Genomic DNA, 20,729 nt, shown 5'->3' on the forward strand with positions numbered 1-20,729 from the left:
AAGCCAGAGAGACTCACTAATAGATATACAGTAGGGGGCCGGGGCAGATGATGAGGAGAGCTGTGTCTATTTCCTTGCGGCTTGGCTGCCATATACTGTGTAGGTGCTCAGTTGCAGTTGTGGGAAAAGTACTCAAATGTTTTACTTAAGTCAAAGTATCAATACTGCAATGTAGAAATACTCTAACGGTGTTACGAATCGTATCGTGAGTTGAGTGAATCGTTACATGCCTACTGAAAAGTGGTAACCACCACCATGGGGCAAACCTATACAGTATCACTCTTTCCCCTCTCTATCTCTTTAAATGGCCCTAACTTTCTCCTCCCCTCCCCCCATGTGACTGGCACAATGAATGGCTCATAATCACCCATCCATACATCCATAATTGATGAATGTGACAGCAATAGATGGCCTGAAATGGATATCATTAAGGGAATTCATAACAGGCTCTGCTTTATGTATCACATCCTGCTGCCACTATAAGATTTGTTTTGTTTCAACGTCATCATATTTCCATGTATTATTATTAGAGATGTACCGATACTGTATCTGTATCGGCCCTTATTTGTCATATCAGGGAATATCGGTATCTGTCTAACCACCGATCCGACACAGGGGTAAGGGACATTATGGCAGGTAAATAAAATGTTGGGGCATGTGGAGTTTGCTTTCGAGTTTCCCAAACTGCAAGTGCACATTTGAGTTAGGAGTCTGCTATAAACACAACAAGATATATATATAGCTAGATAGGTATCGGTATTCAGTATCGGTATCGGCTAGCACAGAAATTGTGGTATCGGGATCAAAAAAGAAAACGTCTAGTTATTATAAATAATCATCATTTAGTGTTTCTGCAATACAACCATTAACCAATCAAAGCACCACATTTTGGTGCCCCTCCCATCACTGCAGGTGTGGCACGTCAACCCTGGGTGATTAGGTGGGGACCCAGACATTTTGATGTAAATATAGTCTGTTCAGAAATTTTAGTCAATTTCAATAGCAAATATATCATAACCTGCCCCTCATGTGTCGCTTTATGCTCCGTCATGTCATGCGGCAAGAGCGGCAGAGAATAGCTAAGCAGAAGAGCATGTGGGTCTCACTATTCTCAGAGAATAGCTAAGCAGAAGAGCATGTGGGTCTCACTATTCTCAGAGAATAGCTAAGCAGAAGAGCATGCAGGTCTCACTATTCTCAGAGAATAGCTAAGCAGAAGAGCATGTGGGTCTCACTATTCTCACTATTCTCAGAGAATAGCTAAGCAGAAGAGCATGTGGGTCTCACTATTCTCAACGTGAAAGATATGCTGGCGTTCACACTGCAGGCACAGTGTTGATTTTGACATACAGTATTTTTTTTCATTTAGTTCTAGTCATATTTTTGTCATCTAAAATGGCTTTAGATGGCTAAATGTGTTCAGCCTCTGACAATATTCGTTGTCTATTACATGTAATAAATGCTGCATCAGATGAGCATCCATGGGCAATTAGACATAGAAAAGGTGCTTGACCGTATTAAGTTATAATGGGCAGTTATGCAAAAAGGGAATGTGCAAAGTTGCGTTGTTGTTAGCACTGGCCCAGTGCGTTAGCGAACTCACTAACACACTTTTTTGAATAATGTTTAGTTTTTAATGCTGCAACACTTAAAATATAGAACATGACATTTTAACGGTAATATATATCATATCGATATCACAATATTTGGCATAAATACAGAGATATGAAATTTTGTCCATGTCGTGCAGCGCTAGTGTGAACGTAGCCATACGGTTACGTGACGAATTATATGAATCGGGCTTTTAGCCCTGCAAATAAAAAATGATTAATTTTATGGCCCATGGAAAGCTCCTGCCTGTGCTGCCAAACGGAGATCACGCATACATGCTGTGACTGATGGCAGGTATAGCTGGGAGGCAGGCTGCTCCGTCTGGGGTTGCTTCTCCTGTTCAACACCTCACTCAGCCAACCCCCATCCTGCATCAATCACTGCATGCGTTGCAGGCACAGACACACTAACACACACACACACACACAACAAGCGCCCGTTGTCTTGTTCACGTGCGTGAGCATATTATGCTATACTATAGTATGTATGTATGTCCTGTTAGTCACCTGTATATGCATCAATGCATGCCGTTCAGACCGCAAATCGCAATCACACACACACACACACACACACACACACACACACACACACACACACACACACACACACACACACACACACACACACACACACACACACACACACACACACACACACACACACACACACAGTGCACGCACGCACGCACACCTGCACTTGCACTTGCTTGCTTTCATGCATCCATCTGTCTCAATTAAAAGTGGCAGAGTAGGAGTATAGGTCCAGCCCCCCCCCCCCCCCCCCCCCCACACACACACACACACGACGTTGACACAAACATGGTCTATCAGAGGTGACATGACATGCGTGATGCAAATTACAACACTTGAACTAGACAGACAAACAGCAGATGGATCAGCTGCACATACCGTACATGCACGCGCGCACACGCACGCGGCACACACACACACACACACACACACACACACACACACACACACACATGATATGCACACACCAGCGTTGCCAGATTTTGCGAGAGAAGTCTATGAAAATGAGCCCAAATACAGGAAGCGACTATAACATGAGCATAACAGGGGGACTTTGTGTTTTTTCATTGATTGATTGATTTAATTTTTATTAAAGGGACACTTCATCCTTTTTGCAAAAGAAAAAATATGTTAATGACGAAGAACACTTTCCTTTCCTTTGTTTTGGTGAGTAGCGAAAGTGTATTTTGAATTTCTTTACTAAACGACTTTGGCCGCTGCGCTATACCGTTGTAAGGGGAAAGGATTAAAAGTATACCATATAGCGTTAACGATAACTCCTTGTAACGCTATATGGACCAGAGCTAATTGTGCGAAGCAAGGAGACGAGAGTTCAGTGGGACCAGTGGTCCCGACTGCCTTCGTCAATGATTCATGACCTCTAGTCTGCTGTCACACACAATCACTCACCACTGGAGGGCTGCTGCAGTCAGCGGTGTGTGCGTGTGTCACGGTGTGTGTATAAAAACATCTGTCTGAATAACATGGTTGCCGACTTGTAACCTGGTAATTACCTCGAGCTCCGGAAAAGGCAGAGGAAAACTCTCCATGGGTTCTTTGACTTGACGTCACAGGTTGGCCACATGGGAGTCACACTGTTATCGGACACTGTTTTAGGCAGACTGTTGTGATGATGTGGGTTGGAGAGATTACTTGTGCTTTAATTTCTTAGGCTGCCACCAACGGCAGCAGATCTCACAACCATCCGGTGGTGGAAAAAGTACTCACTTTTTTTTACTTAAGTAAAAAAACGTGTTGGTTTTATTTACTTAAAGTATAGGGTACCAAAATAATGTATACAAAAATACAAGCTCACAATGCATCATGATGTGACGCAAAGGCTGAAGTGGTTAACGTACTGTATATTTTATTTTGTAATAATCAAAATCTTCAAAGTACAATATTTGGATCTGAGATGTAAGTTACTAATATCTCAAAATTGTATTTAAGTAGGCTACAGTAGCCTACTTAACTTTTAATTTGTATATAATTAAAAATAAAAATGAAACGAAACGGACCCAGAAAAGCTGGAGTATTTTGGTGGATTCATTCATAACTCATCACCAGCTGGAAGACACAACTAGTGACATACTGTATAACTTAGAACTTAGGGGTCTAGAGAGAGAGAGAGAGAGAGAGAGAGAGAGAGAGAGAGAGAGAGAGAGCAGGGACCCCCACTATACATATTGTATAACATTGTGTTGCAGGTCGTGTTGTTTGACAGTGCTATCATCAGTGTTGTGTTTGTTTTTCCAGACATTTATCCACTTAAACCCTCAATCCTTGACCCTTTGCTCTGTATGCACTTGTAGATCTGCTATTTTTGGCCAATGTTACCCTCAGAATAGGGATGCTATGGTTTGGCTTGTGTGGTGAATGTGGAAAAAAAGGGTGAGTTGTCTTGTTACTGTTGAGGACCGGCGGGACCGCCCTGGAAAAAAAAGAAAACAGATTTGCAGGTTCAAGCCAACACAAACTGTTGAAAGCTTTGAGAGGTCTTTGACAGTTAATTTGTGAAAAAGATGCATTTTGAAGTCTATCCAAGTAACACTAATTATCTTTGATGTGCCTTTTATTACTTTTCTCTTCGCAGTGCTTGCCTGTCCGGGGCCACGGGTTCGTCTTGGACAAGTACAAGTGCCACTGCAAGAAAGGCTTCTATCACCCCAATAGAGTAGCTGTCAACGGCTTCACACGTAAGTCAATGTGACCAGTCAATCACAAGTTTCACACCTGCCACCCATCCTGAAAATTGAAATTGTGCTCTCTGGTACAATATGTGGTATATCCCTTTCTTGGGATCCCTATCCCATGTACAGTCTACATGTACTCTACAGAGATAATGTCATTTATTCTTGGTGACTTTACTCTAGCGTGCATGAGCCCAGGAGCTCTTTTCCGCTCCTATATGCACTGCAGCGTTGTGTTTGAGGGCCCTCCTCCTATGCAAAGCTTTGTGTGTAGGTGTGTTTGAGCATGCGTTTGTAGCACGTGTTTGTATAGCACGGAATGTGATGATTTGATTGGCTGATGTATGATGAGGATGTATGGCAATACATCCTTCTCCTTCTCCTGGTAATAAGTACGCCCCTCACTTCACATAAGTGTGATTTTTTTAAATGGAAGGAGATTGAACTTTGAAGGCATATATAATTTGCATTAATAATATAAGCACATGCTGTTTGGTGACACCGAGTTACCAAGGTTAATCACCCTATTCTCTGCACATTATTATCGAGTGATAAAAATAGATGACATGTGTGATAGACCATTTTATTCTGCAAATACCTCATGCATGCACAGTAACACCTACCTTGGCAGCAACATGCACATCGTGCATGCACAAGGTGAAGGCTGCATGATGTGTTTTGACCCAGCGACAGTATTATTAATATTTACAGTATACTTTGTTATTTATTTTTCTAATTGTACACAATTCATTTCTAACTTATTTGCATTTAAAAATGCAATATGGTATAATTATATAGCAGGTGAGTTATAGATCCCAAAGTCAAGTGGAACTTGACTTTGAAATATTGACTCATTGCCTGTATGTATGAATGAATGAACCATTCGAAAGTGCTTTGAGCACTTGTAAAAGCACTATAAAAATGCAATTCATAATTATTATTACTTGCGCAAGCAGAGCGCGCAAGTAATGTTTTCGCCCGGTCTCTTCCGCTGTGACAGCTGTCCCGCCATTCGATGTTTATGCAGAAAAACATCAAATCTGTGCCTGTTTTGCTGGGACCAAATGACCACAAATGACCATATTTCTTACGTCATCATTTAGAGCTAGTCATACGTATACTATATACATAATCAGTAAAAATAAAATAGCAAATTGTGCCTGATCTGCTGGGACCAGAGTACGTGGTGTGTATATGTATGACTAGCTCTTAATGATGACGTAAGAAATATGGTAATTTGTGGTCATTTGGTCCCAGCAAACCAGGCACAGATTTGCTGTTTCCTTGCATAAACATCAAATGGTGGGACAGCTGTCACGGTTTTTGGCGCAAAGTAACCACAGTATACCGCTAATCAACTTACAACTACACACTTTATACAGTATAGAGTATAGAGTATATATGTATACGTATATAGTATATGCCTATATACTATATATATACTATATATATTTCTTACGTCATCATTTACAGCTAGTCATACGTACACTATACACATAATCAGTCAAAATAAAATAGCAAATTGTGCCTGATCTGCTGGGACCAGAGTACGTGGTGTGTATATGTATGACTAGCTCTTAATGATGACGTAAGAAATATGGTCATTTGTGGTCGTTTGGTCCCAGCAAACCAGGCACAGATTTGCTGTTTTCTTGCATAAACATCAAATGGCGGGACAGCTGTCACGGTTTTTGGCGCAAAGTAACCACAGTATACCGCTAATCAACTTACAACTACACACTCTATATAGTATATATGTATACGTATATAGTATATGCCTATATAGTATATGCCTGCTTTGCTGGGACCAAACGACCACAAATGACCATATCTCTTACGTCATCATTTAGAGCTAGTCATACGTATACTATATACATAATCAGTAAAAAATAAAATAGCAAGTTGTGCCTGATCTGCTGGGACCAGAGTACGTGGTGTGTATATGACTAGCTCTTCACCCAAACTTATATAGATAGAAACTTGAATCATACTTAATAATACTAGGTGTTTATATGCATAAAGTAGGTAGGTAGCAAATAGTTACATCTAAAAATTATACATTTCAAACGTTCCTTCACAGAGATACTGAGATTTGACAGTTTACAGCGGTCGAAAGGACTTGCGCGCTCTGCTTGCGCACTAGTTGGCCATTTATGGCCTACTAGTGTGCAACAAGCAAGTATGCACTCAACAGAGTGCAGTTCTAGTTATTATTATTATTATTATTGACTACGCTTGGATAGCCTGACTACTAGAATAGTCCAGGTGTAAATCTTCTCTGTCGGGTCCAAAACTGTTATTTTTCAGGATTCAAATTGGAAAGTAGCGAAAGTAGCACATCCATAAGCTCAGAAACGCGATCCTTCCCGCAGCATTTTGAGCTTGTGGGTGGGCGTTAATTCAAGAAAAAACACAGAGTTGAAATAAGAGGTTTCTGCCCAATTAACAGCGACAATATCAACTGCAACTAGAAAAAGTGCCCTTCCGGGCACAGGTCTCCACCAGGTTATCCACAGATCCGTGCAGTTAGAGGTAAAAACACTTTTCGGCCAGTTATAGCGCCACCTTGAGGCTGAGTTGAAATTGTTCATGTGGCATTTCGTCCTCGGCCTAGTGGGAATGTGGGTGCACAATTTCACGGAAATCACGCGATGTGTTCATGATTTGCAGCATTTTGTTTGAAACTGAGCACTCCTGTGAACTTTGGAAGCCAATCTTAACCAATCAGGATGGAGTCTGATAAATCTGAAAGACCCGTTTCGTTGAATGGCTCTAGAGAGACTGTGTACCAATTTGCGTGATGTTTGGACAAAATCTGTAGGTGTACTGTGCAAAAACTTGTTTTGCACAAAGCGGCCTCCTGGTGGCGCTATAACAGGCCGTTCTGGAAAGTTTGGGGCAGAGGTTCATGGTTGGCATCCAGGGAGTGTGTGTGCAAAATATGGCATCGAAAAACTTGTTTTGCACAAAGCGGCCTCCTGGTGGCGCTATAACAGGCCGTTCTGGAAAGTTTGGGGCAGAGGTTCATGGTTGGCATCCAGGGAGTGTGTGTGCAAAATATGGCATCGACCGGGTTAACGGTGGCCGAGATTAGCTGTTCACGGACACACGGACACACGGACACACGGACACACGGACGGACGGAGTGCAAAACATACTCTCCCCACATGCCTTCGGCCTGGTGGAGACAATTATGTTTCGTTTTTCTATTTGTTATGAGGATGTCTGGGAATAACAAGATGCTGTTTGGATATGGAATTCCATTGATCTTGGATCACCACTGGTCCTGAAATATCAGTATGAAATCCCAGTGGTCCCGCATAGATTATTTTATTTATTTATAATTTACTAGCCTTTACCCGTTGTGATATATTTGCCCCCCCTTGTGGCCGTGGGGGGTACTGCGCCCGGGTGCGTTTGTAATTGACTAATACATTCATTAATAATCATTAATGTGTCAAATCGAAAAAGGGCTTCGTTACGCCCTCCATATTCATATGGTCAATACCTGTGTGAAAAGTGGGGGTGATTGGTGCAGGCAGTAAGGAGCTACGGCAGTCACAGTGACAGACACACACAGACACTCAGACATTGTTAGAATTATAGTATGATGATGACTAAATTAATTAATCTGATTAACCACTTAACCATGTATAAATTGATTAGCCAATCTACAAGCTCATATGTTGCAAAAATAGGAAAAAGTAAATTCATCGTAATCAAGGCAAATGTTAATAACTAGAATTTCGCGGCCGCTACGCGGCCGCTCATCCCAGAGTTACTTTGCCGCGCACTATGGGAAGAAGGAAATTGCGGGAGTTGACTCCACATGTAGTAACGGATGGGTTATTAGTTATTATTATGTGTCCTTATTAGTGTAGTGTAGTGTAGTCAACACGTTATGGCTCATACACACTGCCCGGTATTTGCTCCAATTATGCTGTCGGGGAGCATTTTTGGCACTGGCCAAGATCGTGATCTACCTTTTGGGCACCGCTTAACTCAACCTTTTTTGTCCCAGGGCACACTTTTCATAGCCTAAAAATCTGGGGGCACAGCTAGATATACGGTTTGTGTACACTGTATATATACCGGTGTGTATATATAGTAAATATATATATTATATATAATATATATATAATATATATATATAAATATATATATATATAGAATATTAGTGGTCCATGACATGAAAATGTTTGAGAACCACTGCTCTAAAACAACATTGGACAATGATGTTTGACAGTCAGCAATATTGTTGCTTATTCTAGATTTATTTTCTGACTTGATCTGGCCTGTTAACATTTTCATAGACCTGGTTGCTTGTTTCCCTCATAGTCAATGTGGCAACCCTGGTCAATGCCGTGTTGACTGTTCTGTATGATGATTTAGCTTAGCACACAACAGCTAGGAGGATGCAGCAGGCTGATGCCGTCATGTTTAACAGTATTTTGCGCAATTTATGTCCCCAAATTTATGGATATGGACTTATGGCTCCTCTTTCTTTAGTAGAAGTAGAAATTTAACGTGTTGCTGACTGTTAACCTCCCTCTCACACGCGCGCGCGCACACACACACACACACACACACACACACACACACACACACACAGCTGACGTCTCTCCCACCGACGTCAGCTGTTCATTTATCTCCTTATTCATACACGCTTTGAGCTGAGAGAAGCTATAAAGCGCCTTTTAAATATGACAATGCTGTATATATAAGCTGCACAGTTCAGGCAAGTGTCTGTGGCATATTTAACTGTAACAAAAAAGGTTTGACAGCTTAAATCCACGCGGCTTTGTTGTGTGTGTGTGGGACACGGGGTAGTGTTGTGTGTGTGTGTGTGTGTGTGTGTGCGCGTGCAATCAGAAGTACTGGCAGTAGTGAAATAACAAACGCGATCTGTCTAATCGTAGTAGTTAGGTACAAACCAAGTTGTTTATAAGAACAATGTTAATGTAACTAAGACATTCGCTGAGCGAGCTATATTTTAAATTCAGAGATTTAGAAGGAATAAGCGAAATGGTGAGGCGACTATCCGTGAGGTAAGGTTTGTCTGCGGAGTGCGGAGACGCCGGAGAGGGAGATCCATAGGGGAGATCACATTACAGCAGCCAAAGAGGGCTGCATGTACTGTTTTCATGCGCACATCTTTTCATTGGCTAGTTCGCTTTGCGCACATCTTTTCATTGGCTAGGTCGCTTGCGCCACGGGACAACTTCTCACTTGTTAATATAGATCATGATCATGATATAGATTTTTGAGTGGTGCAACCACTCCAAGGAACAGCAATGTCCGTGTCCTGTGTTCACCTATGTGTTCACCTATGTATGTATTAATGAGCATGAGTATGACTGAGTACCAGTAGGGCCGCTGTTTGCCAGAAACAGAGAGAGAGAGATAGTATTAGTGCTGCACTGTTGCCTGCTAATGAGAGAAAGAGAGGAGAGGAGGGGGGGGGGGGGGGGGGGAGAGGGGAGTTGCACCACTCAGTTCACACAGGTGTGATTTTTTTCATGTAAGTCTTATCACCTGGCACACACGTGACATCTTATTGTTCACACATTGTTCTCACTTTTACACTTGTCTTTACCCTATACAGTGGTTCTCAAAAAGTCAAGGACCCCCAAATTGGCCACGGACACCCATCTGAAATAGTCTTTGGACCCCCAGAAGAGAAGAATAATGTTATTCCATATAATACACAAATACATATAATTTTGGGGTCCTTGGCACAAAGTTTGAGTACTACTGATTTAGAAGACATAAGTAGAATCAGTCGCAGGTCTAAAGGGGTTAATCCACAACAAGGGCACATCCTTGACAACCTTGTGTGGAGCAAGACACAGCTTCGGCTCACATTCCTAGAATTCATATGTTTCGCCAAATTTTTGCAAATCATGTGTGAGACGTTAAATTCACCCTTTGTCAGCCTTCTGATTGGTCCCTGACTGACTAACCGGGGGGCTCTTCTGCCATGTTCCGCCCTGGTTCCGCCTAGTTTATGTTGAATTTGCTAAAACATCCTTTTTTGGAAAAAAACAAAAAACAAACATGATAAGCCCAGTCACCTGCATGCTGCACCTGTGATGTTCCTTTTTACTGACACCAAGTTTAAAATATGAATTGAATGCACAGAATATCAATACAAAGCAACTGATAAACCTGTTATTTCAATGGTAGTGGATCGAGAGAGAAGATTTTTGTCCAACCATGACACGGCAACCAATGGGTGCGAAGAGGGGCAGAACCACGGGCGGGACTTGACAAAGGGTGAATTGAGCTCTCTGACAGCCAGCCAGCTGCAGGAACAGGGAACCAAAGGGGAAGTATGAGTCATACTGTAGCTACAGTATGGAGATAAGTAGTTCCATTCAGGGGGATCAATGGTGTGCAGCATCACAGCTATGGAATATATGAAATAGGGCAGATTCTTTTTAAAGCTGCACAAAATCCCTGCAAATCTCTGAGACCGTGGCTGTTCCCAATGATATGAATTGAAGTCTAAACTCTCTATATACACCACACCACACGTTATAGCAGAACATATGGCCATATCTCACTGGTGTAAAGTAATTAAGTACACTACACAGTAGTACAGTAAAAACAGTAAAAACATTATAGTTATTTTGCAGATTTTGATTATTATTACAAAACACTCTATAACCACTTAGGCCATATACTATATATTTCGGCCATTTGAAAATAGCAGATCTACAAGCTCACAGTGTGACACATTGTAAGCTTGTGAGCTTGTAGATCGTCTATTTTCAAAATATTTGTGAGGTTTAATGTTTGTGTTTAGTTCAATGTTTGTTTTAAAAACGCCATTGACAACGAAGAGAAAATCTACGTCATCTTGTCCTTGTTTGTTTTGACACCGTTTGTTTTACATCACCATTACATCATCTAATCATACTGTAGCAACATGAGTTAGACTTTAATATATTAGAGTTAGATTAATAGAGGTTACACGTAAAACATACCTGTATGTATTAAGTTTGAGTCGTATTGTCAGGAAAAAACATGATACCATAATGTGCCCTTATTGGCTATTAATGATATCTTGGGTGAGTAAAAGGTACTGTGATTGGTGCAATGAGATCGAGTCGGTTGGGTCAGGGTAAAAATAGTGGTCTCTTATTGGCTCCTCGATTTTGTAAGATGATAAGAGCACCCCTAACTTCACACGGGTGTGATTAAAAAAAAATGCATTACTCATTGTTGGTACTTTAAGTATATTTTGATGTATGCCGATACCTTTGTACTTTTACTCAAGTACATTTTGAATACCGGACTTATACAGCATATTCAGAGTATATCTACATTGCCGTATTGATATACTTTTACTCAAGTAAAACATGTGAGTACTTCTTCCATCGCTGCCATCAAGGTTCTTTAAAGGACAACTTTAGTTTTTTTCAACCAAGGTTCATGTTTTAGGTTGTTATTAGAGAAAGTAAAAGATGAGTGTTAATTTTCTTTCATTTGTTGCTTTCTTTCGTTTTAGGGATTTTAGCTGTTTTTGACAGGGGGGCGGGGGCATTCGAGCATGGGGCTAAATATGTATTTCTTTACAACATTTTATGGTGATTTATTTTTGTATTATTTACTATAGTCCTAATATACCCCAGGAAATTACATCTGGCCACAGAAGATCACAGGATACTGAATGTGATCTACCTACTGGGGGAAGGCTTATACTGTGTGTATAGGCTCAATATGTCAGTTTGTCACATTCAATAGATCCTGTTATCTAATGTGGTCAGATGTAATTTCTTGGGGTTTATTAGGACTATAGTAAATAAATAAAAAATAAATCGCCATAATATTTTGTAAAAAAAATACATATTTAGCCCCATGCTCGAATGCCCCCGCCCCCCTGTCAAAAACTGCTAAAATACCCAAAACAAAAGAAAGCAGCAAATGAAAGAAAATGAACACTCACCTTTTAGTTTCTCTAATAACAACCTAAAACTGTGACTGCCGTAGCTCCTTACTGCCTGCACCAATCACCCCCACTTTTCACACAGGTATTGACCATATGAATATGGAGGGCGTAACGAAGCCCTTTTTTTCGATTTGACACATTCTCTAATAACAACAAAAAACTAAAGTTGTCCTTTAAGGTTCTTTATTATTTGTCTCCCGAGGAAGAAATGTGTCTTAGACAAGGGGCCCGCATGCAAGCGTAGCCCTTATGCCCATGTCGCCGCAGTGCCATCTCTAGTGCTATTTCTAGTGTGCCTCCAAGCTCCTCCAGTGCACAACTGCACATGCTGTATAGTCCCGCACCAGCTTCATCTTGTGCCCTTCATTTGTTCCTGTACACCTTTATTCATCCAGGGAAGGATTTTCTAAACTTCACCTATACCCTGAAAGATGACGTGAATCACAACATCGTCAATTCATCATACCCGGAACTTATGTGACTGTATCATGACACAAACAATAATTTTAATTAATGTGAATTGATCGGACAAAACCGATACGATACGTTCCCATACTGTACGAAATTATCGCTAAAGCTGACGATACTGAAGCTGGTATCGCTGAGTATGTTATTCTGGTACCATGCGTCATTTATCACATGATGATATTTCATTTGTTTTCCTCCTTTGTATTATGTTTTCACACATGCTTTGGCGAAACTTATGTAACATCTCATGCCAAATAGAGTTCCCTTGAATTGAATTGACTGTGCGTTGATAATTGATATACACTGATTTCCACACTGTGTACAATTTGTCCCCCAGGGATGGGCCGAAAGGGCAAGGCCGCAGACAGCGGTCCCAACGCGGACGAGGGCTCGTCCAACGACTGCCTCCCCTGCCAGGAGGGCTGCGCCTACTGCAAGGACGACACTCCCTGCGTGGCGAGAGGTGACAATGCCCTGCGCATGGTGGTGCTGTCCTCCCAGTGCCTCTGTATGCTGCTCCTCTTCATCAGCATGGTGATCGTCTACCACTTTCGCAGGAACAAGGTACTTGGCAATCGATCGCAGCGTAGTGGTAGTTAATTTGGGACATTAAAAAGAGACAACACGTTCATTACAATGCCTTTATGTCTTGTCTCAAACATATAGACCAAAAACAGTGTAGTATTCTGAAGCCTTAGCTTATTATTGTGTCTACCCTTTTAACATTGTGAATAGCTATCATAGGCAATAACATACAACAGAGGGCTTTGATGTCCATATGGTGCACTTGCTTGTATATCATCATCATCATCATCATCATCATGGTTTTACTCAAAAATAAGACAAAAGATCTTAAGAACTTCTGTTTCAAACTTCTGTTTCAAACTCTTTCATCCGGTACATTTGCTGTTCTCTGTACCATATGGACATCAAAGCCCTCGGAATAAATTAGCAGGTGGTGGCACACTGTGTGAGGTGACAATAAAGTGCTGGAACACTTCCAAACAGCACGGCCACTATTAGCCAGTGTTGATTTTGACAGCAAATTTAGTTTTTAGTTTTAGTCATAGTCTCTTGAGTAGTTTTCATTTAGTTTTAGTCACATTTTAGTCACCTGGAATGTTTTAGTGTTAGTCAAGTTTTAGTCGACTAAATATCATAAGATTTCAGTCGACTAAATCTACTATTTAGAACAATGAAAATGCCATCGTGATTCATCTCCATCCCATGTACAGGCCGTACAGCAGATTGCAGTCTGTTCCATAGCTGGTTTGCCTGGGGGGAAAAAACAACACCATAGCTAATTAGTTATGTAACTTTTGCAACTTGTGGGGATTAGCATATCACTGCACCGAGTAGTCAACGTTATGCAGCGGTATGTACAGTATAGGCTACTTCACAGCTTTTCAGAGCTCCAAAACTGCGGACTGATGCCTGCTAGTTAAGCTAGCTTGCATCGTAGTTGTTCCACCGGGGCACCGGCGGTAAATAAATATGAATAAAGCGCTGATGCCAAATTAATGGGTAACGTTGTTTGAATACGCCATAGCATATCGTTAGTTCACGTGAGGTAATGTTAACCTTTGCTAGAGATTGCGATATTTTTGGCGATGCAGATTGATAATACATTTAAATAACATTAGTTATTATCATATTTTTCCATAATAAAGGACAAAAAAGGCATTTTACCTCGTCCCCTTCCGCCCTCTGCGATTTCCCTCTGTTTTAAGTCGGGTCACTCGCGATGTCCCTTCGTTTTTAAGGGGATCCTAGCCCTCAGCCCTAACCCTCACTCCAAAGAGAATTGAGAAAACCCAAATTTCTCCTCACGTGAACGTGCATCAGCAAGGGGAAGGGCTAAGGGTCAGGGAGAAGGGAGGAATTGAGAAAGGGCCTCGGTCTTAGTTTTAGTAAAAAAGGTAGTCGACGAACATCTTTTCCTCATAGTTTTAATCAACACTGCTATCAGCTCACTTCCACTTCAGCACCTTGGACAGCGGCCAACAGGCTTTGTGTTACACCAAGCTGTCTGTGTGTGTCTGACCCAATAAATACCAGATGCTTTATTTCTGTTTCATGAACCAAAAGGTGCCCAGACCACATGGACTTACAGGACACAACATATAAATCATTGCATCATTGCATCTTTCCACTGGTGTACAATACAATAAAATATAAACTCTGTTTTTCAAAACTCCATTCAAACGTACAGAACATTCTGTCTTTTCCCCCAAGCATTGCATAAGGAAATGTGCTAAAAAAGAAAATACCTTTCCTAAAACATAATTCAAGTCTGAAAAAACAAGAGTAACCAGGTGCATGCTCACAGGAGATAAAAAAAGTGACTATAGTAAAACATTTATAAAAGGTGCTCACACGGATCAAACAGTATCAAGACATTGAAGGAGGAATACCCTTTCCTAATTAAAAGGCCTTTTAATTAAATAAAGGCTATTCCTTCTTTTACCTTTGAGTGCCCGGATTGTCTGTTTTGTCTATAACTCAAGTCCTTCATAATCACCCAGTCAGAGAGAGAAGGATGAGGCTGGCAGGGCACTGCGTCAGGCACCCAGAACTTGAGGCAAGTAAATTGACCCTATGGGAGCCAACCCAGGGCAAAGCCAGGAGGGGAAAGAAGCGTAACACCTATGTAGACGTGCTGCGGCGCGACAGCTTGGCTGACAACACTGCAGAGCTCAAGAACCTGATGTTGGATAGGAATTTGAGTTGGTGTTGGCTAGACCTCACTCTCGCAGCAACTAACTAACTACATAATCACCCAAACAAACGAAATAACAAATGTCTTAAAAGTCATCATAATATGATGAATCCAGTCAATTTATTTTTTTAACCTTTATTTAATCAGTAAAATCACATTGAGACTGCGTCTCTTTTACAAGTGGGAACTGGCCAAGAGGCAGAAATAAAAACTACACTTCAATACCACATCATCAATGTTACATTTTTAACCAGCAAATACAACATCCATAATACACCTTAAAGTACCTATGCATAAATACAACAAGTCACCTGTCCTACTTTTTTTGTTTTAGTAGCAGGGCAAAATACACCATATACACAAATATTATTATAGATCTATTTCTGTAATGAGATTACTTGCAGTGTGAGTGTATCTTTTGAATGGATGCACAGCTGTCTTGTGCTCAGTGAAAGCTGCCCTCCAGCATCCTGTCAATTAGAGCGAGAAGTGTTATGTATCTGATTATGCACAGTGGTGGAAAAAGTGGAGGCATGTTTCGATCATCATTGCATGTATCAATACTGCAATCTAAATTCGTGGTTGCAAGTGAAATTTGGAAATTCAAAATGGAATTGAGTAAAGTACAAAACTTTATTTGCATCAAAATTTACTTAAAGTACCAACAGTAAAAATGCTAATTTTAAAAGAGAACATTCTGCATAATATCAAAGATCTTTTGAAAAATAGATCGGCTGAAATGGCCAAAATATGTATAGGGTTGAAATGTTTAATGTATGTTTTGTAATCAAAATCTACAAAGTAACTGGTAACTAAATATATATAAGTGTACATAAGTAGCCTACTTGATGAGTAAATGTATTTAGTTACTTTACACCACAAATATGTTATTATGCAAGACATGCATAGAAATAGTCTGACAGGGTGAGCCCTCCATTAAAATGGCCTTGAGGCGACAGCTCAGTTTGTAGTTCATATTCTTGCAAACGACAACAAAGGAAAGGTTGACTGCCTTTTATAACAGTGTGGAATAATACATTACAGTTTTGGATTATGATTTAAACACTAGACCAAACTGTCACTTCAGTTTAACCCAGCTGAGGCCCATTCTACAAATGCCTTCTGAATCAGTAGTTTCCAAAAAATGTCAAACAAAATAGCAGCTGTACAAGCTAAAAAACAATAGCAGACATAAAAGCTCACAGTGTGTGCCACGCTGCAGTGAGCTTGTATATCTGCTATTATTGAATAGCCAACTCAAAAATCTAAAATGACAGATGCTTTCTAAAAGGTATAGTTGTTTGCTAGCTTATGAAATGCTGTGCTATGAATCATTTTGTCCGTGTTTATGATTTTTAAAACATCTTATTTTTTGGAACAGAACTGTTTATTACAAAGTGACATACCACATCAGTAATGAATGCATCGAAAGAAGAACATCTCTCGTCTTTTTTGTTTCTCAGGGTATCAGAGCGTCAGGCCTCATCCTCCTGGAAGCCATTTTATGTGGAGCGCTGCTTCTCTACTTCCCGGTAAGCCTGAAACTCATACTCATTTTTGCGTGCGTGCGTGCGTGCGTGCGTGCGTGCGTGCGTGCGTGCGTGCGTGCGTGCGTGCGTGATCATGCGAGAGTGCATCTACAGTGCATCTACATCAGAATGCATCTACAGTGAGAATGCACAAACATTCCCGTGTAATTTCATCGATGCTCCATCTCTGTGATAACCCAGACATCTTTAACAGCTAATACACCAGATGTTGTTGTGTTTTATGAAGAGTCCAGAGAAAAGAGTCTGTATTAGAGATAGCCCTGCACCTTTGACCCACATACCGGTTGTTAGAGAGTTCCAACAACTTGGGATGCTCAAAAAGGAGGCAAAAAGGCTGGCAAAGTACTGTGCTGTCTCTACGATAATTGGTGGAGACACTGCTACTTATATCCATAGAGTAGGCTACTGAGTGACATGCTTATTGTATCATGACGACCATACAGTATGCCATCATTTTGTGGATGTACTGTAACCTGCACCAATAGTTGTGTCCTACTGTCCTTGTATTTGCTCTCCTTTATGTGGACATAAATCAATTGTTTGTGTGTGTGTGTGTGTGTGTGTGTGTGTGTGTGTGTGTGTGTGTGTGTGTGTGTGTGTGTGTGTGCGCGTGTGCGTGCGTGCGTGCGTTTGAATGTGCTTGTGGGCCTGTGTTTACATGCTTCAATGCAGCATTATTTTGAATTGTTGACCTTGTCCTTGACTATAGTCAGTTTAGCACATGGCACACAGATACTAAAATCACGGGATTGTCTTTTCGTGACATTCAGAGTGTTGTGAGGAACCAGATTTTGACAGCTGAGGCTTTTGTGTGATGACAGTTTGGATTGGATTAGGCTGGCAGAGACAAATATCCAAGGGCTTGTTGGTGACCTCCTGCTATAGGTCTACTGTACACTACTAGACTAGACACAGATGACGCCCATCAGTCAGTCAACACTATACCATCTGGTCAGAAGGCTTTGGATTTGAGGCCAAACCCCAAGTCATTATCAGCATGCAGTTCTAATGAATGGCCCAACAGATGTCGCTGCTGTTTCCCCTCCTGTTGGCTGCAGAATTTACTCCAGTCAAGTGAATGAGGTTTTGGCCGGACTTTAAAATTGGATTGGACTTTACACTTGATTTTATTAACTTAGTAAGCATTATCATGAATACTTTATGTTTTCAATCGCTATAGTTTAACAAAATATATATATATTTTTTTTTTTTACTTTCAATTATCATGATATGCATTTCCGTTTAGTAAATGATGGTCCCATAAATTTTAACCCACCTAGACCAATAAACATGACTTTTGTCAAAACATCACTAAACATGGGTATATTTTACCCAATAATATATTATTATAGTACAGTATATAATATACTCCATTAAAAATATTTCTCATCAAAATATATTGAAGTACAGCAATACGTGGCAACTTGACGTATACTCTTCTTCAAGCATATAAGATATATCCTTACATCCCTATATACTAACATCTGTTCAGCATGCAGGCATTCATTTCACCTTATTCAGACCTTGTAGTGGAGTTTAATTAACCTGACGCTGCCAGATGAGGGCGGTATTGGGTAACCATGTATCCCAACACAGCATTCATCTGGGATCTCTCAGACAGTTGAGCTGACAAAAATCCGTTCCGTACCGGACCAATCAGCGTGAGCTAAGGGCGGGACATGGGCGAAACCGGATGTGAAGCTATATAGACACGTCAATATGATTGGTTGTGTTTGCACGCCCACACGGTGATAGACAGACGGTCCCATCCAATCATCTACCAAGTATCTTGAAAAAAAGGAACAGCCCCGTCATCGAATTTGCTTCCGCGATCCCAGATCCCAATAAGCTGTGAAACAAATTTGTGTAGCAAGCTTCTTGGATCTGGCAGCGTCAGGTTAGAGTTTAATGGCCCATGACGTAAATCACCGTCAAGTTCAAGTGCCCGAGACGGAGATTGATTAATCTCCCTCAAATTAGTGATATCAAAACTGGTCGCATTGCTCGTCATCAAAAATGTTCCCTCCCTGTTTAGCCGACGACAACGAAAATCTTAAAACATTAATAACTCGCGATCTAAATCATCCCGCCTAATTATAAAAAAAGATCCTGTGTTTGACGGCCCTCCGCGGTCCAGTCGCTAAGGTTGTCGACGGACATTCTTTGTCATAGTTTTACTCCACAAAATCAACACTGCATGGATGTTGCAAGCTACAATACACTGATCTCCACCCTGATCGGTGGTGAAGTGAACACCACTCCGGTGGTGAGGTGACCACTGGAGCTGAAATAACGTTGAGCGGGGGGCTGGGACGGTGGCGGTGGTTTGCGCTTCACCGCGGCTTGTGACGTCATGTTGTAGTTCGGTGGTCACCTCACCACCGAAAATCCAGACTATGAATAAAGGCCTATTCAAAGTCTGGATTTTCGGTGGTGAGGTGACCACCGCTCCGGTGGTGAGCTGACCACCGGAGCTAAAATAACGTTGAGCGGTGGTGAGTAAAAACAGAGAGAATTAAGGGCTGGAGCGGTGGCGGTGGTTTGCTCTTCACCGCGGCTGGTGACGTCATGTTGTAGTTCGGTGGTCACCTAACCACCGAAAATCCAGACTATGTATGAGCCTTAACGCTTTCTTGTTCACCACCACCACCACCATCACCCTGAAGCATGTCCCACCATCACACCCCCACCACCACCCTTCCAAATCTGCATGTGAGAGGTTGATGCATCTAAATATAGACTCAGAAACATTCCTCCACTCCCACTGCTGCTGCTACAGCCATTCGCCACTTCTATTTTAAATAATTTCTGTGTGTGTGTGTGTGTGTGTGTGTGTGTGTGTGTGTGTGTGTGTGTGTGTGTGTGTGTGTGTGTGTGTGTGTGTGTGGGGGGGGGTATTCTGCTTCCTGACACAGTAATGCAATTTGTCCCCACCCCTCTTTTTTTCTCCTTTTGCTCCTGAGCATGTCACACACAATAACTTCAGCCAATCCTTTGCTCTAAATTAGGTGTGTGTGTGTGTGTGTGTGTGTGTGTGTGTGTGTGTGTGTGTGCGCGCCCAGGGAGCCGGTGTGAAGGGAAAAACTAAATTACAGCAGCGGCAAAAGGCTATTTCGATCCGACCGCAAATGTGAAGACGGCGAGAGGGGGGGAGAAAAATAGAATGGGTAGGGGGATTGGGACTGGAGGTGCGGGCGATGATGTGTGGCGGCGGGGTGGGACACACACACGCATACACACACACGCACACACTGCAAATCTCAATGTAATTCCCCCAAGAATAGCTCCGTTTGTCTGTTGGCAGCATTTCATTGGATGTTTGGATTGTAGCTTGCCATGTAAAAAAAAAAATATATATATATATATATATATATATATATTTTTTTTTTACAGTATACATTGTAAATCTGTGATGTGACAATAACGTTGATTCTGATTGCTATACTCCGATATCAGAAAGTATTTGTACCATGCACGGTCACAGTATATAGCTTCACTCTTATTGCTCTCTCTTCCATCCCGTTGGGTCCACTCTCAGGCCGTCTCCTGAGCCTCTCCTGTACAGTGCAGTGCAGTGCAGTGCAGTGCAGTGCAGTGCAGTGCAGTGCAGTGCAGTGCAGTGCAGTATCTATTCCTCTTGTGTCTGTGAGACACATCTGGCTCAGCCTCCCTGTGCCCACAAACCCATCTGAGCGTGTGCCAGGCAGT

The 20,729-nt window shown here is 41.5% G+C and overlaps 1 protein-coding gene across 1 annotated transcript in view; it reads left to right on the forward strand.

Annotated features, from left to right (window-relative positions):
- Positions 1–20,729, forward strand: part of gpr158a (G protein-coupled receptor 158a) — a gene marked incomplete at its 5' end in the record, with an annotated part of 83,519 nt that overhangs the window by 29,211 nt on the left and 33,579 nt on the right. The window contains 3 exons of the mRNA XM_083777751.1: positions 4,234–4,336; positions 13,090–13,316; positions 16,935–17,003. Of these exons, the coding sequence (XP_083633877.1) occupies positions 4,234–4,336; positions 13,090–13,316; positions 16,935–17,003 (399 nt within the window). The remainder of the gene's footprint in view (positions 1–4,233; positions 4,337–13,089; positions 13,317–16,934; positions 17,004–20,729) is intronic.

The sequence above is a fragment of the Protomyctophum parallelum genome, assembly GCF_964188405.1.
Source record: "Protomyctophum parallelum genome assembly, chromosome: 12".
NCBI lineage: Eukaryota > Metazoa > Chordata > Actinopteri > Myctophiformes > Myctophidae > Protomyctophum > Protomyctophum parallelum.